General features: G+C 34.2%; 1 protein-coding gene across 1 annotated transcript in view; it reads left to right on the forward strand.

The window, feature by feature from the left end:
- Positions 1-18,553, forward strand: part of LOC149796148 (general transcription factor 3C polypeptide 1-like) — a 492,926-nt gene that overhangs the window by 105,588 nt on the left and 368,785 nt on the right. Inside the window, exons 21-22 of the mRNA XM_089966075.1 lie at positions 7,988-8,183; positions 14,822-14,972. Of these exons, the coding sequence (XP_089822201.1) occupies positions 7,988-8,183; positions 14,822-14,972 (347 nt within the window). The remainder of the gene's footprint in view (positions 1-7,987; positions 8,184-14,821; positions 14,973-18,553) is intronic.

The following is an 18,553-nucleotide window of genomic DNA, read 5'->3' on the forward strand; positions in this document are numbered from 1 at the left end:
TTTGTCATAGTTTCTCTTTTGTTTAAAAACTATTTTCCGAGACCCACTTGAAAGAAATTGTCGAAAGAAGTGATACATATAATACTGAAAAAGAGATTACAGATGAATACCTTACTATTTATATCAGACATCTACGATCCAGACATGATTTTTCTCCATTTTAAAGCAAAATTCTGCTTTTCTCCAGACTTGAATCCAATTTTTCTTGATATAGTCCATTTTCTTTTTACTCATCTCCAATCCGGTTTTTTAAAAACTTTCTGTTCGGTCCCATTCCACAACGACCCTTGTCATGTATTTGTTCCATATATTAGTTAGCCCACAACTCTCGTAAAGAGTATTCTGTTTGGTCAAAAGTTTAAATTCATCCAATTAATCTTTGTGTAATGGAAACTGATGGCAATGGAAAGAAGAAGCATGCTTGCAAAAAATAGTTGTTGAGAGAGACCATGACACGAAAAGTTTAGATAAAGGTTTAAAAAATGTATGGAAATGGGAATGGCTGGAGTGAAACGTCGTCGGAAATTTAGTTGGTCAGTTTATAAGAAAACTGGATGTTAGAGGACTGGTATTTTGTGAACTCTGCTCTATGGTATTCACGGTTGGAAGCGTTTGGAACAGCAGCTACAAAAGAAGCTGGATACGGAAAAGTTGAAGCTCAGAAGACATCTAGAAAAAGTGCAGTTAATTACTATAAGAAGAAAGAGTTCTTGCAGGATTGAACAGATGCAGCTAGCTCTGTGAGAATATGAGCACTGCATGTCGCCAATACAAGCACCAGCTTGAAAGGAAAAAGGCTCTCATTGAAAAGGAAAAGAAATGATTGCACATTGAGCCAAAAAAGTCAGTCAAAAAGGAAGGCTAAAGAAATCTTTTCAAGTCAGGGCTGCTGTTCATGTTTGTTTACTGGACCTTTTTTATTAGCAGGAAACCAAAGACAGATATTTTTGTCATGGCAAAGGCAACACAAAAATTTGGTTACCATAACACATACTTCTTGTACCATGTTAGAAAAAATGAATAAAATAGACAACTATACAGAATGCAATTTTTCACTGAAAAAAAAGTGAATATAGGAGAAATCTTTGTTTTTTATTACCACTGAAAAAAAATCTAATAAAAAGTGACCATGTGTATAAATATGGGAATTTTTGCATTAATTTTATACATAACAGTTTCAAGAAAACAGATGGGATTCTTGTCTGTGAAAATGCATGTCATAGATTCATTCTGTTTTGATACTACATATGTAGCAGACCAGCTAAATTGAAAATAAATGATGCCAGATATCATACAAAAACACCAAAAAAGGGGCTGTATCGATGTGACTCTTGGATGTTATATGGCTGATAAATACTACAACAGTCATCATTTGTGGACTTTACGACTGTTCGCAAAAGTTACTGTGGACACATAGACAAATTAAAGTGAGTGTTATGCATAAATAATTTTGTACTCTTGTATTAACTACTAATCCACATGGATTTTGCTGATTTGTGATAAAAATTGTAACTGCAGATCCAGGTAAATAGCAAAACTAAATGTACATTGAATAAAATATGTACATTTGTCATAGTTTTTGTAATTATGGTTTGTAATATATTGATTGCGCTTTTTATGTTCAGATTATGCTTTTTTGCCACTTACATTAAATATTAGTAATAAATTGTGCTTATTCCTCTCTTGGGGGTTGGCATGTGTGAACCTACAACAAAGCAGTTCACATTCAATACAGTTTCTCTTTGATTGGGTATCCGGGTAACCGATCGTTAGGATTGATGGATATCCGGTAGAAATTTCCCAAAATTTTGATATTTCTAGTGTTGACTGTTGCACTGTATCAGTAGCCTTTCATATCATGAACAAAGTAATTTCAGTTTGAAAAGTTTCTTTCTGTCCTGCCTTTTTAAAAAAAATGAATCTGCATGCATCACCGGGAACTGGCTGAGAAGCGACATTCTTTCTTTGAAGTCTGTCACTATGCCTGCTGCTGCAGCTTTTTGCCTCAAGTCAACAACAGGCTGTCAGGACTGTTCCTACATGTACCAGCTACTGTTCAATGTTTTGCTTTGATGTTTCAAAATGTATATTAGCTATTGAATGAAAATATCGCAACACACCATAGAATTAAAATGATGTTTGTGAAAAACAAATTCAGACTGATAACCTCATTTGCTGTTAAGTTTTCATGGTATCGTGTACAAATAGTCTTGTGTGTGTAACTTAAATTTAGAAAAAGTATAATGGCTTTGATGCACATTTAGATCTTGTTCTTTCTTTTCTAAAAATCGGAATGATTGTATTTGTTTCAAGCTTTATAACATCCCTCTGTCTTCTTTTTCTCACATCCTACAACCTCCCCACTCCTTAGCTTGATAGGTGAATGACTTAAATTATGGCAATTACCAGCAACTAGTGATCAGTGTCACACTTTGATGTTTCAAAATAAACACTGTTGAATGAAATAATTCTTGTCACAAAATCAAACACTATAAAACTAAGAAGATATTTATGATAAATTTTTCGTTCGCTGAATTCGTCTGCACAGTATTCAAGGCTACTATCTCAGTGGCTGTTCGTGCCATAAACCAAGTGATTTGTATGAAAAATGTTACTTTCTTTGTCATGTTTTTCTTGAATCTATCTGCACGCACCAGCCAAGGAGTGACATTTTTACTTTGATGTTAGCTGATTAACAATAGCCATTCAGGATGGTGTTGAACTTAAGTGTAATATTTTAGCACTGATGTTTCAAAGAAATCAGTAACTTCTGAATGAAATGTTTTTATTGTCTGTGGAAAAAAGGAATTTTCGACTTGTAATATTGACTGAGAAACACAATGTGGTTAAGTTGTGATATTTTTGTGTAAAATTGGTTTCTAGTGGTAAATAACTCAAACCATAATCAGTTCATATTATCCTCCTAAATCATTAATTGCAGTGCATATAATACACCTCTATCCCAGCAACACAAATCTATGACATGTTTACAAAAGCTATATCACATTACAGGTTTTTTAATAAAAAAAATACATCTTTCTCTGAAATAAACTGTGTTGTTTAAATGTAAATGTGAGATAGCAAACCATAAGTTTTGATTGATGGTACCCATAGCTTTTTGTCACCAACATGGAAAAAAGGCTTTGAAAATTAAAGATTGTGCATTTTTAAAATTTGCTTCATTTATCTTCATTTTTGAATTCATCTGACAAAATTTTGAAATAATATTTTGATTTTGCTCTTTATTTTTGATAGGTAAATAAATAAATTGCAGCTTAACATATTTATTTTGTATTTGATGATAATTTATAAAATGAACCTTCTGTTAGTTTGCTTTTTAATTTTCTTATGATCTCTTTTTGATGTTGGCAGTAATTAAAATGTACAAACTTAAAGCTTTAGAAATTTAATAGATTGAATGTCGAATGAGTGAGCATTACAACAATAATCAAAGTGAATACAGTGACACTATTCTCTATAACCTTAAAATTACTATGAATGGTTCAGGATAAACAGGAAATAATAAGGATTTACAATCTTTGAAGCCAAAATCTCACAGACCTCCGGCTTGGAGTAGTTAATGAAGTTCCACCAGAAATATCCCTTTAAAGCCATGAATAATATGAAGCCACATATTAATAGCAATCAGGGCAACTAGATTTTATAGCCCTGGCTAACACATGGCTTTGCCATTTTTGGCAGTCAACAAGGCATTATTGATACAGATGATGTATTCAGCTGATGCTTAATAACGTCTAAGGTGCAAAAGGGAGTGGGGGTATTAACAAGAAGAAATTCTACTTAGATAAAGCTTGAATAAAATGACATACATTATAATAAAAAGTGTTTATTACATGCAACCAAGAGAGATATTATACACCATAACTTTTTATTGATGTCACCCTTAGCTTACGTTGCCAACTTTGAAATAGGTATTGATAATTAGAGAGTATGTAGCTTTTAAATCTGTTACATTTATCTTCAATTTGGAAATTGTCTACTGAAAAATTTAGAAATGAAATTTTGATTTGGCTCTTTATAAGAATAAGCGAATAGGTAAATTGCTGCTTAGCAATTCGTGTTATATTTAACAAGAATATATATAACAAAAATTGTATTATTCACCTGCCTATAGTGCAGTTACCAAACTTTGTGGATGGCTTGCGCTTTGGGTAAGGAAGAACCATATATGCTTTGGGGTCACAAGTTCAAAAGTCAAATGTGACGATGACTGAAAGAAGAAAATGGGTTTTGGATAACAACTTGAATTTTGTATCATTGACAGTTAATAAACTTGTGGATGGATCCTATTGATTTTGGGGTAAAAAACTCAGCGGTCAAGGTCACATTGAGTGAAAGAAGAAAAATGGTTTTGGCATGAAAACGGCGTTTACCTGAAAGAGAAAAATTAAACATGGAATAGGCAAATATTATGCAGTCCATGGTTCTGTTGTTGGAAACCACTTTTAAATTATATGTTTAGTATTAGTGATAGATACAACAATAAATCTTATATTTTTAAACTTGACATGCATGAATAAATGCATTGTTGATTTTCTTAAGTATATTTTTTTTAGACTGTTAAATCTTAAGATAATATTTCTCATGATGGGTAAAATAAAATATTTCTTTCATTGTCTTGCCTTCTATCATAAATAAAATTATATCAGAATGGAAGAGTGAGATTGGTGTTTCTCATCATATCAGTTAAAGTTAATTTTAAGATTTTAATTTAAAATGCAGGGTTCTTATGGTCTTTGAAGGTCTTTGAGAGTTTGGGAAAAATGAGGTAGCATTATTAAGGCCTTTAAAGTTTTTTTTTAAAAAATCAAGCAGATTACCATGAGGTCTTTAAAAGTCTTTGAAAACTGAAATAAAACCAAACATTTTAATTTCTTTCCATAATCACAAATAACATTGTCCAAGGTTGTTAGATTCAGATGTAGTCAAGTTTTCATGGTTTCTTTCTTTTGATAGCTTGAATTTCATTATTAAGCAATATTCCTGTATTTTGCATTCGTTGTTTTCTCATATAACATAACTTGTACATCGCTGCCAACCCTCACAATTTTGGCTTGAATTTCACGACTTTTTCAGCGATTCATGGATTCATGCCGCAAGCCAAATTTCATGAATTCTCCAATTTTCAATTGTTTTAAATCTTTAATAAAATAACCTATTTCCTGTTAAGAGCGAGTTGTGATATTGGCAGTTGCCGAAATGGTCCGGTTCTGCTAGTCGCGATATTAGTAGAACTACAGTTGATTGGTACAGTTGGCCTGATAGCAAGCATTTTAGCCTATTTTAATCTATATGTATAAGAATAGTTTTACAAATGCTTTTGAGAGAAACTGTGGCATAACCAGAATTTTGCTCCGTGCATGTGTCACCAACACTGATTTGAATTACCGTTCAGCATTGCATGTATGGGCATGTAAGATCTTGAAAGTTTAATTTGGAATATACCAAAAATTGGCAGTGCATTCTGCCATTAAACATTGATATACATCATGATTTTTGCACACAGTGTGCCACAAATTTTAGTATTGGGCATGGTGGCAGAGACGATGTGAGGAAGCACATCGGCTGCAAAAAACACTTAGAAGTTAGGAAAATTAAGAATTCGCAGATTTCAGCTCTGGAATATTTTAAGCCATTAACGGAAGACCTGTACCCACCAGTGCTGAAGCATTATTTGTGAGTTTTCTTGGTGAACACAATCTATCTTTATCAGCTGGAGACTCGAAGATCGCTTTGAAAGTTTCCTGTTGAAGAACCAAAAGTGCTGCATCCTGTGCATTCCTCACAGCAACAGAGACAGTGAAAGAGTATTTTCTCTCGTGAGGAAAAATAAGACACTTTAGGGCCTCCTTAGGTGCAGAAAATTTGTCAGCAATTTTAGTCACCAAGATCAAGAAGTCTGAACTGTTTTGAAAACAAATTTATGATCAAGCAGTTGAGGAAGTTCAGATCTGCCACAATATCATGTCTTGATAAATAATCACAAGAATAAGTGAAGTTTATGAATACCATAATAAATAGAAATGCAGATATGTAGTGTTTTAGTTTTATATTGCGATCTTGATATAGTGTAGTATTGACAGTCAGAGTGGATGGAGTTATTGTCATGGTATTTGTCACTAATTCATGTCCAAATTCACTAATTTTTATCCATATTTTCACTAATTGTGAGCCTGGAAGATTGGCAGCTATGCTTGTATACAAAATGTTAGCGTAAATAGGTCTTGGAAATCTGTGTTTGTGGTCTTTAAAAGTTTGGGAAAAGTCTTTAATTTATCATTCAGAATTCTTTATGAACCCTGTAATTGAAGTTGTTGAAGGTATTAGTTTCTTTCATTTGAACAGTTTTACAGATAAATTTGACCTATGACCGAGGTAAGTACATTGATTGATAGCATGAGGGCGCAATAACCCTTACTGGGATTTATAGCATGAGGGCACAGTAACAATTGCGGGGGTTTATTACTTGAGGGCACAATAACCCTTGCTGGGATTTATAGCCAGAGAGCATAATAACCCTCACTGGGATTCATAGCAAGATGGCACAATAACCCTTGCTGGGATTTATTGCCAGAGAGCAAACATAACCCATGCTGGGATTTTTTAGCAAGAGGGCACAATAACCCTTGCTGGGATTTACTGCCAGAGAGCATAATAACCCTCACTAGGAGTTTTAGCAAGAGGTCACAAAAAGCCTTGCTTGGATTTATAGCATGAGGGCACAATAGCCCTTGCTACTCCTTTGATCTTGGGGTTAAAGAGACTACTGGTAATCTTATTTGCATAAAAAGAAAGAGCGGAACTCATTTTAGTTTCCTGTACCCTTGGTATGTTAACCAGGTTTGCTGGTAGTTTAAAACTGGTATGCTATACAGATTCTCTTTCTCAGCTGCATTCATGTAGGTCTGGGGTTTAACTGGGGTTAAAGAAAATAGGATAAATGAGGAAGAAGTGAAGAAATCTGCCATAATTTTCAGTCACAAATATGAATAACAAAGGACAAGATATGCACTGAGCCCCCTTAACTCACATGGTTGTCTCACTTTCTATCAGTAAGACAGCACATGACCCAAATTTAAAAAATTCTACATGCAGTCTTTTTGTTCAAAAGCTTTATACCTAAATAAAACAGTAGGCTCTCATAATGCGTGTTGTTTGTAGCTCAAAAGCTTTATACCTAAATAAAACAATAGGCTCTCTTAATGTGTGTTGTTTGTAGCCCAGAAGCTTTATACCTAAATAAAACAATAGGCTCTCATAATGCGTCTTGTTTGTAGCTCAGAAGCTTTATACCTAAATAAAACAGTATGCTCTCATAATGCGTGTTGTTTGTAGCCCAGAAGCTTTATACCTAAATAAAACAATAGGCTCTCATAATGCATGCTGTTTGTAGCTCAGAAGCTTTATACCTAAATAAAACAGTAGGCTCTCATAATGCATGCTGTTTGTAGCTTAGAAGTTTTAAACTTAAATAACACAGTAGGCAGACATAATGCACGTTGTTTCAAAACTTTTATAAAAGCTGATAAGGAACCGTGTTCTAAAAAAATTGATGGACATTAGGTCTGCACCAATTGCCTTACTGACCAAGTGCTGGACAATCATTACTTAGTTTTGGCTCTCAGTCTATTAGAAGTGGCAGATGAAAAAATATAATATATGTAAGGTATATTTTGTGTCTGCAATATGGCATGGAGATGAGAATGTATAACTTTATTGTTGGGTTTTGATAGCACTTGCTTAAGTACCTCTCATCCAAAGTTTAAGCCAAGAGTTATCATGTTTTTGGATTTGTGATTATCCTTGACAGGTCAGTTGTTATCTCCACCTCGTTTTCCTCAGTTTAAACAGTCCCCTGATCCTTCATCAATTGCCTTTGAGAGAACTTCAAACAAGATTTGAAAATATCTTCTTCAGTCAGTGTAAAATATATTGAGTTTGAAATTTAATTTATTCCATTTTGCAGGTCTTCATATATCTACACAAAAAGGCCACACTGTTGGACACAAGAAAGTCTTTGCCAGGTTATACAAAGACAAGAGTTCCAGAAGAAGAAGTGTTTGAGGAGAAAACATTTGATTTGCTGACAGAACAGGGGGTTATGTCCTACTGGGAAGATTTGCAGATCATTGCTTTGGGCAGTAATCTCAGCATGATTTCAAGTGAGTAAATAAGAAATCATTGCATAATTGTATGTGAGGAGAATTTCCATTGAATAGAGAGATCTTAGCATGATCATTAATTGGTAGAAAATTGTTACTATGATCTTGCATGAATAGGAAGAGCTCAGCATGATGTCAAGATCAAAACTGTCTCAGTTCAGTTTTTAAGGCCTTAACTGCGAAAATAGAATCTCTAAATGATAAGTGATTACAAAAATTTGAGCATTATCTCAATAAAGTAGAAAGGATTCTTAATAAAAACTTGACTTGATAGCATATGTAATCTGATCATGATCTTTCATGTGTTCTTATATGTCCTTATTTCTGTTTCAGTTTATTAGTTCCTAGAAGCAGTCAATGATAAATCCACAGGATTCAGTTTATATAGTATTAACTAAATGGCAAGTTCTTCATGAGTGCAGTTTATCATGATTATCTAGGTTCTAATGGTAATTTCAGTATTTTATCTCTTACATTTTTGATACAGTATTTACATCATCAGTTCACAGAGAAGCCAATTAATCATCATCATATGCCATAAATATGGCAGGGGCACATGCAGAGATGCCAAACCATTTTGGATTTTGCAGAATTTTTAAGAACTATACTGATGAAATTCCAGAAAAATATAAGATTCCGAGGGGGGTATTTTTGATTTTGAATTGTAGTTTTCTCTGTGAATACATGTACTGAGTAAGATACTTTAGCATCAGTATTATTGACTGGTACCTGTATGTCTTGTGTATCTAACTAGTCCTATATCTTTAGAAATTGTCCTAAAATTTGGCAGACATTATTAACATCAGGCAAACACATGCATATCATTCTGTCCTATTTCTCATATATATATATATGTATGTGTGTGTGTGTGTGTGTGTATATATATATATATATATATATATATATATATATATATATATATATATATATATATATTCAGAGTTATTCCCCTTTTTGTATTAAATGTATGTAACTAGTCACACAACTTTTGAATCATTGCCCTTGCCAAACAAGTGCATGTTGTTGTGTCATCATCCTCCAATGATATTTCATACCTTGCCAATAAAAGTTGTCGGGTATGATAGTCTTGTGTTGTTTCTCTGGGAGGTGGACTCGTTGTGCAGGTGGGCATCTGTTTTGGTCTCTAGATGATAACTTAAATTGTAGTCAAACAGATGTCAACACAACTTTGTGCTTTTCTTTTCCTTAGCACAGTGTGTATGTGTGTGTGATTAGGATTTTTTAGTCATATTGCTACGATGTCTGCAGTGTGGCAATTTATAGTGATGTCTAGCACTGGGGCATCATGCCGCAGACATGTAGCATGGTGTCCCACCCACTCACATTATCCTGACACCAGGTCGACCAGTCCTAACACTAACCTTTTGATGCTGAGCACCAAGTGAGGCAGCTGTTAGTACTATTTTTATTTTTATAAGTCTTTGGTATGTCTTGGCTGGAGATGTAACCTGCAACCTCCCGCATCTGAGGTGGATGCTCTAACCACTAGGCCTTCTTAGCACATTGAAGAACTCTGTTGATTTTGTGGTCCATTCCGAGGTCAAGAACACTGTTTAAAATAGACTGTGCCACACATTTCATTTCTGGATCATAACTTAAGGTCTAGATTGCAGATTTAAGTGAAATCTAGTGCATTTGTTCCCCTTAGCCCAAGGAAAAACTTTCTTTGAAAAAGATTTTGTCTATGAATTTAATTTTTAAATTATCCCAGGTAGAATCCTTAAGTGAGAGTGTGTGAGTTTGTTCTGTTGCTTCTAAAATAGATTTGGCCATTACATTTCATTTGTAAACAAAAGCTTCAGCACTACAAAGTGCATTTATAAGAAACATTGTACATGTGTTCCCATCTGCCCAAGACAGACTGTATTGCTTGAAGAATACACTCAAGGCTATAGTGTTACTAAAATTGGATTTTGCCTTTGCATTTCATTTCAGACAAGAACTTTAAGTTTAAACCTATTTTAACATTAAGATTTAATTCATCAAAACATCATATATGTATTATAATTTTTATACCTATGAAAAACCTTATTGATTGCAGATTGCAGATTGAAGTTCATGTTAGTTCAGGTACATTTTTGCGAAATTTTAGGCAAGGAACAAATCCCAAATGGGTTATGATTGACCAAGGAATACTATTTGGACCATATTTGTGTACGTCCTTTCATGTGTACTCAGTCCTGAAAATATATTTAAACAACTAACCGTATGTTGTTTGGGTACCATGTGCTGTTTGCAGTACTCTTATTTAGAGTTATGCCCCTTTTTTTCCTTCTTTCCATTATGAATTTTATGTTATTTTACATGTTCATACATAAATGCATGCATTCTGACAGTTATTATTGTTTTTTACTTGTAACACTCGTATCAACAGAAGGGGGTTGTCAGCTATGTTCTGTGCAGATATTTCTAGTTTTCATTTGAGGGTAATGGAGAAAAGTAGTAGTGTCAAGTGGTAGGTATCTGGTAGTTGGTAGGTATTTGGTAGTTCAAGTGGTAGGTATTAGGTGAGTTACATATACCTATTTTTTGTGTAACTTTTTGTACATGGCTGTATCTATATAGTGCGTAACTTTTGTTCATGACTGTAAATTGTAGTGATCATCTTCAACTAGATATAATATAGTTAATGTTTTGTCTTTAGGTGTAGATTCTATTTTAGAGATATTGAGCTTTCAGTAGGTGTTTACAAGTTAAATTTAAAATAGATATTGAACCTATTGACAAATTTCTCATTGAGGTCATGTATGTTCATAACAGAATTAGCTATTAACCATTGGATGCGTTAGGTCAGGTGGGTCATGTCAGTAGGTATTGTGAAAGATTAGATTGAGTAATTAGATCTGTTACATGGGAGTATATTGCTACATATAGTAGGAACAGACTCAAAGAGGTGTATATAAGGAGGTAACTGAGCAAATAATTTATTCCTATTTCATTCTTATTTCCTGTACTCTTGCTTTATTATCAGTCTGCAGATGTCTTTAATGTTGTGTTTTGATTTAATTTGAGAAGAAACATTTGTTTGGATTATTCACTGAAGTTGCAAAGCGCTCTTCAGACTAAAATAGTATTGTGAATTTATTCAAAGGAGTTCTGGACAATGTTATTGTAATACATCCAGACTGTTGACAGACCAGTACATTCAGTGATATGGAATTCATTCAAAAGATTTGATTCTTTTGAATTTGTGTAGAACTTTTAATTTAGATTTAATTCATAATACTATAAATTCTTCTTACATTATTTGTTAAAGTTGACAAAACACTTTTGGTTTTGCTTTTTTCTGTTATTTTGTTTGTGACCATAGAGTTTTAATGGTTAGTAACATAGCATGATTCCAAAATGGTGTCTTTAGGTAGCAGTCAGAATTGTCTCCATTGAATTTACAGATTTCAACATGATCTCCATGGGGTATGTCTAGTTATCAGTTCACTATTGTAATGGAAGAATGAGATTAAGGATCAGTCTCATTGTTGACTCTATGGTAGGATCAGTCTAATTATTGATCCAATTGTAGGATCAGTCTCATTGTTACCCTGTAGTAGGACCAGTCAAATTTTTGATCTTATGGTAGCATCAATCTCTTTGTTGAATCTATGGTAGGATCAGTCTTATTGTTGTGTAGGAAGGGTCTCAATGTTCACCCTTTGGTACAATAAGTTTCACTGATAACTCTTTGGTATGGTTTATCTCATTGTTGACTCTATGGTAGGATAAGTCGCATTTGAAGTGTGGTGATTGTTGGAGCCTAGGAATAGGGAATGGAGATATCTTTTTGGATAATACTTATTTCAGACCTACCAACCCTTATGATTTGACTGTAAGTCGTACTGAAATTACGCTTTAATAATACTTATTTCAGACCTGCCAACCCTTATGATTTGACTGTAAGTTGTACTGAAATTATGCTTTAATAATACTTATTTCAGACCTGCCAACCCTTATGATTTGACTGTAAGTTGTACTGAAATTATGCTTTAATAATACTTATTTCAGACCTGCCAACCCTTATGATTTGACTGTAAGTTGTACTGAAATTATGCTTTAATAATACTTATTTCAGACCTGCCAACCCTTATGATTTGACTGTAAGTTGTACTGAAATTATGCTTTAATAATACTTATTTCAGACCTGCCAACCCTTATGATTTGACTGTAAGTTGTACTGAAATTATGCTTTAATAATACTTATTTCAGACCTGCCAACCCTTATGATTTGACTGTAAGTTGTACTGAAATTATGCTTTAATAATACTTATTTCAGACCTGCCAACCCTTATGATTTGACTGTAAGTTGTACTGAAATTATGCTTTAATAATACTTATTTCAGACCTGCCAACCCTTATGATTTGACTGTAAGTTGTACTGAAATTATGCTTTAATAATACTTATTTCAGACCTGCCAACCCTTATGATTTGACTGTAAGTTGTACTGAAATTATGCTTTAATAATACTTATTTCAGACCTACCAACCCTTATGATTTGACTGTAAGTCATACTGAAATTATTCTTTAATAATACTTATTTCAGACCTACCAACCCTTATGATTTGACTGTAAGTCGTACTGAGATTACGCTTTATTAATACTTATTTCAGACCTACCAACCCTTATGATTTGACTGTAAGTTGTACTGAAATTACACTTTAATTACAAACTTGCAGAATAAGATAAAAAATTATGAAAATATAATTGTTGCTGTCATATGTGGAAACTGGTATGTTCTTGTTTGATATGGATCCAGGTTTAATATTAGGTTAAGAGGAGTTGGTCAGAGAACCAGTCAGACTTTTTCAGTAGCACCTCAGGTGATATTTTATTTATACAAAATGCCTGCAGGATCAGATCTATTGCTTACAGTATTTTCTAGAAATGGTGTCCAGTGAACAAAAGCACTTTGAAAACAAAAGGGATAATAAGCCTTTTAAAATGTTTGAACAGCATAGAAGTATGAAAAGAATATTAAAATTCTTGGGTGGGGGGGACAAAAGATAGGAAAGGCAGCGGTTATGTTTATTGGATATCAATTTATTCATTTGAGTATGTGTCATGATGGGAGAAATGATCGATAAATCTCTTTAAAGATTGTCAGGCAGAGAAATCTAGCCCTTGAGTTCCATAGGGTTTCAAACTGCAATTTCCGAAACCATATTGGAGGCAATTAAGGTCTGAGTGTTCCTCACAAGCTTTTTTAATTTAACATATTGTTTGCCTTTGCTTCCCTTGTCTCAGATCATACTTCTGAATTTTTTAAATGCACATTTTTACATAGACAATAGCAGTACTTTAATTTTTGTTATACCTTACTGAAAATTAGACAAACTTTGGGAAATTTCTACTACCCTAACTGAGAAGGTCTTGCTAGGGTTTGTAGGTCTGTAAATGTAGAAAGTGTCTTATTATTATAAACACAAACTATTCGTACTAACAAAGAGGATATCATACACCATAGGCTTTGTAGGTTTTAAAGTCCTCCAAGTCAGAGACCACTTAACAGAATTTAACCAATATTGACCCCAAAAACCATCCTGATATAAAGGCTTTTTAAATTATGCTAATGATGCAAATGTGCCATTAACTATGGCCACTGTTACAAAAAAAAGAAAACAAAGGAGTTTCAAATTTATACAGATTAATCTGATCTGTCAAATATGGCTGCTCATAGTATAAACAGAAAAATTCTAAGCAACATCCTGTCATAAACTGCTGAACAGAAATTGACCTGATTTGTAAGAAAGTATACCAACTTGAAGACTTTTTTCAGATTTAGGGAAAAGATGTTGATTTACCATCTAATATGCTGTTTCTACAGAAAACATTTTAAAAAACACTTAACTCATTCGGCCCTAGAGGTTTTTGTCATTTTTGCCTGAAATGTGTATAGGAAAGACATTTGGGGGGCTATCTCTGAATACATCGTAATACATCGGCTTTCAACAGATTTTCCATGAGACTAATGCCTAGTTGTATTAGAAACATCATTTTTCATTGGTTAATTGCTTGTGCATGAGCAGAAGGGTAAAAGTTGGATTTTTTTTTGATATTATTTGTTTTTTTTGCTTAATGGACCCATCATTTTTGGATGGAGACCGCAAATTATTCCAAATGCCCATGTTATCCTAGTTTTTGCAAAGAATCATCTGTCTGTGTTCAGTTAAGACCGGTATGCCTTAGATCTGAGGCCAAAAGGTCTCAAATCCAGACACAAAATCGCATTCTGACCTCAAGCAAATTTTGGGTGAAAAAAAACGGGTCCAAAAAATGAGGTTTTTCCCTCTGTATTTTTTAGTGCAAATAGAACTTACAGATTATTTGGTATCATTTTAGAGCTATATCTGTCTGCTTTTTTTTAATACCACTCACATTGGTGTATCTTAAATGACCTTGATGCTGCAGAGCTTGGAAGTAGGGTACAGCCTCATCACGCCTACATATGGAATTGGGGCCGAATCGGTTAATAGATTTATACCTGTGGTAGAATTAGAGATAAATTTGATTATTGATTGAGGAATAAACATCAATTTAAGTCCTACCATGTCCACATCATTTTTTTGTTAGTGTACATGCATCTGCTTAACTGACTGTGCATCTGTCTGTCTCTCTGTGTGTTCAGAGTCCAGTGAGGAGCAGGAGGATACAGAGAGTCATGAAGTAGTGCCTCTGGAGCAGACACTGCTACATAAGACCCCAGATACAGTGGAGGACATTGGGATACTGCCTGGGGATAGGAGAGGAGCTGCAGGATTGGACTCTGCCATATTCTGGTTAGTAAAATGCAGGTCATATACAGTCAAACCAGTGCTGATTGACACCTGATTTAGACAAACAACTGCCCAAAATGGACAGATTTTAAAATAGTTTTGTAATGTATTAGTCCAGAATTAGTGGGCATCTGTTCAAGAGATAATAAATAGAATGAGTTATTCCCTGAGTGTCTGCTAAATACAGGTTTTAATATTCATTTTGAGGTGTTCAGACTTTTGCATGATGACAGATTCTGAATTAGGGCTGTTCCAGTAAAACATATATCCCCCCCGGGGACGGCACTTCAAAAAAACTTCTGTAGGAGGTTGTGTTTCAAACTATTTTGATTCTGACAGTGGAAGGTTGGTTAGGAAAATCACTTCTGTTGTGGGTTGTGCTAACAAAATGAGAAATTGCTGGTGGGTTTGTCAGAAAGAAGAAAGAAAAAAAACGAATATATATTTACAATCGCATCTACCCCCTCCTAGCGGTCTAACGTGAACAAAACATTGGGTCAGAAAATGATACCAGTACACGTACTTTGTACGAATTCGCGTACTTTTAAAGCAGTGATACGCGTTCGGCAAATTACGTCAACGCCGCAGATATAAAAAATGTGCTTTGTGCAGTATACAATTTTTATTAAACTTTTAACTTTAACTTTAAAAGTGCATTTTGCGACGTAATTCGTGCTGCCGCAGCTGTCTCACAACGCTTGATGCGACTTCCAGATATCTGGATACTTCGGTTTGACATGAATGGCTGTTAAACGAAATTTGATTCGTTCATTGGCCCTGGAACAGGCATTTTATGGAGTTTTAGCCTTACTTTCATCGTGGAAGTTTTACAAATGCGTGTTTCCAATAAGGGCCACACAGGAAACCAAAATGGTTGAATCACAACATGATTTGTCTTCAGATGACGTTTTTCAGTCGGCAAATACTGGCTGGTGATAGCTATGATGACAATGAATTTCATGTATATCGGCCTGTTGGACATTGAAAAAATGTCACTGGAAATAAAAGTGTGTGATTTTTAGCCCAAAATTGATGTTGAATGCGAGTCCGATGTACGTGTTAGATGGACAATATGCCGGTTATATTTATTAAATATACCCATGTCTAAATAAGCAGACTATGGGAATGTTGGACTTAAAACCCTAATACAGCATTATGGAAGAGAAATATCTGGCATAAGAGGCTGCAAAACACTGGTTCAAGGAAGTGAATCTTTGGCAGGGTTCATGTTAGTGAAAACTGACAGAGGTCTTGGAAACGCATATAATCACGCGTATTTGGACGCCAATTTTTTTATTTAGGTGGGCGGTAAAATTCAAATACTTGCAAGCCCTGCTTCAGTCACCTGCATAGTGGGAAAATGTGTTGATCAGTTAGCTGTGATGATATTTACAATGACAGAATTTAGTGGTTGAAAGCCCCCCCCCTCCACCTGTCGTCACCATTATAAGAGTACATCAAAAGAATATGCTGCAATAGCTAAGTGGCGAGATCAAAGGCTTTGACTGGCAGCTGGGTGGGAAAATCTACTAATATTTACAGTGCTTGAATTCAGAGGCAGAAATACCCAGAGATGTACATGTGGTCATTTATAACAGTACATTAAATAAACAACTTTAGCTTTCATTCTTGTGTTCATTTCCGAATGTAACGGAATAAGCAGTGCACGTGACCTCGGAATCATGACATGTTGAGACAGAGACTTGAATGAGTATTTTGGGGTTCAATGGCAAACTGATGAAGATTGTGAGATTCAGGAGAGGGCTAAAGTTGCTAGAACTGATAATTTGAAAGGGACATTAGCCAAGTGTATGAAAGTGTGTGATGCCTAGCTTAGTGCTTTGAATAAGACTTCCTTGGATCGAAAAAATTCAGACTCACTCTGATGGACAAGCAAGAGCTATGTCAGTGTTATAAAGAATGAAGAAATTTAACTCTATGGCAACCAATAGTTCTTATAATTGGCATAGTTTTCTGAGAGGGGACTGCAACTTTTCCTGATGGGACTCATATTTTTACCAAAATGGGAGCCATGGACTCTTAGTTTAAAAATCCTAACGAGACCTCTGGTTCAAAACTTTTTTTTTCTGGGACAGAGATATCCAAGAGAGAATACCCATAGGGCCATACATGTGAGATGTTGAAAATTGCACAACCATAAAGAACAGTAACTTGTTCAAGCTAGTTATGCATATGCGTTTCAGACAGCAGGCAATGAAAGGAGTTCACAGCACAGAATAATATTTGTACATCGAGGAGGAGAATCATATTAAATTCAGAAACAATTAACAGATTAATGCTCATAAGGAACTTCAGAGAATCCCCATACAACATAATTAAGTGTGTGTAGATCTCAAGTTGGCAGAACCACTGAGCAACAAAATAATAAAAAGACAAACTTTTGTATCATGCAGATGTATGACCAAATGATGTACATGCTCTCTATGTGCAAAAATTAAATGACATTAAGCATAAGAGACTGACTGATCTGTGTAAACTCAAAGCAAGATGGATAAAATTTGACCTGTTTATGTTTGGTTCTTCCATATATATAGATCATGGTGATATTTTCTGCAGACCTTTTGGCACTTAGTTCCAAGCCATCATTTGGTATTTGTATTGCAAAATGGATAACTAAAAAAGTATATTATCTAGTACAATACATTTTTAAGCAGTATCATTAACTGATGATGAAATTGATGAAAAAAATACTTGATATCATTCTGATATATGGATTCTTTACTACACTACTAATCTGTTCGTCCTGATTCTTTTTTTTTTTTACCATCTCCTTTAGTCTTACTGGTACCAACGCTTTTAATAACATTGTAACTTCTATTTTCTTGCAGTCTAATTATTTATAATGATGTGTTATTGTCAAAAGGTAAAATGTGCTTAGTGTTGTAAAATCTAAAACAATTAGCAAGGGACTAAAGTAAAAAGTGGACAGAAATTATTGCCATATTACAGTGCTGTTAGAAACAACAGAATAGTTGTACAAGATGTATTTTGCACAAAGTTGTAGAACTAGCGCTTGTATTGTCACCACATATTCTACTTAAATAATTATATCATTATTTCTGTATATTCCTATCAGTATTTTCCTAGTGGTAGTAATTTTCTGATCTGATGCTCATTTCTTGTGCAATTTTTACACATCAAGAATTCTGTCTGTATCATTAAAAAACAATGTAATCTGCACCAAATTGAGTTGTTTGAGAAGAAATTTATTTTTTTAACCCAAAAATCACTGAAGCTACAAGTTCTTCATTAAAGTCTGACATTAAATAACATTTGCACATTAAATAACATTTGAAGTAGCCACGATAGTAGTTTAGGATGCAACTGTACCAATTTCACCTTTGGTGTATCCAAATCTTGAATGTGATGGAGGAACATAGCTCCAAAATAAACACATCAATATTAGAACCTGTTTATTGACTATGAATCAAGTATCTGAGTACAACTGAATTGCTAGACATTTTTTAATTCTTTTGACAACATCATAATTAGCTGTCAAATATGGAGTATGCTTATAGTATTTATGCCATCCCAACCAAGACCCCACCACAACCACGTGACCA

The sequence above is a fragment of the Sinohyriopsis cumingii genome, chromosome 7, assembly GCF_028554795.1.
Source record: "Sinohyriopsis cumingii isolate HCF-2022 chromosome 7, ASM2855479v2, whole genome shotgun sequence".
In the NCBI taxonomy this organism is placed as follows: Eukaryota; Metazoa; Mollusca; class Bivalvia; order Unionida; family Unionidae; genus Sinohyriopsis; species Sinohyriopsis cumingii.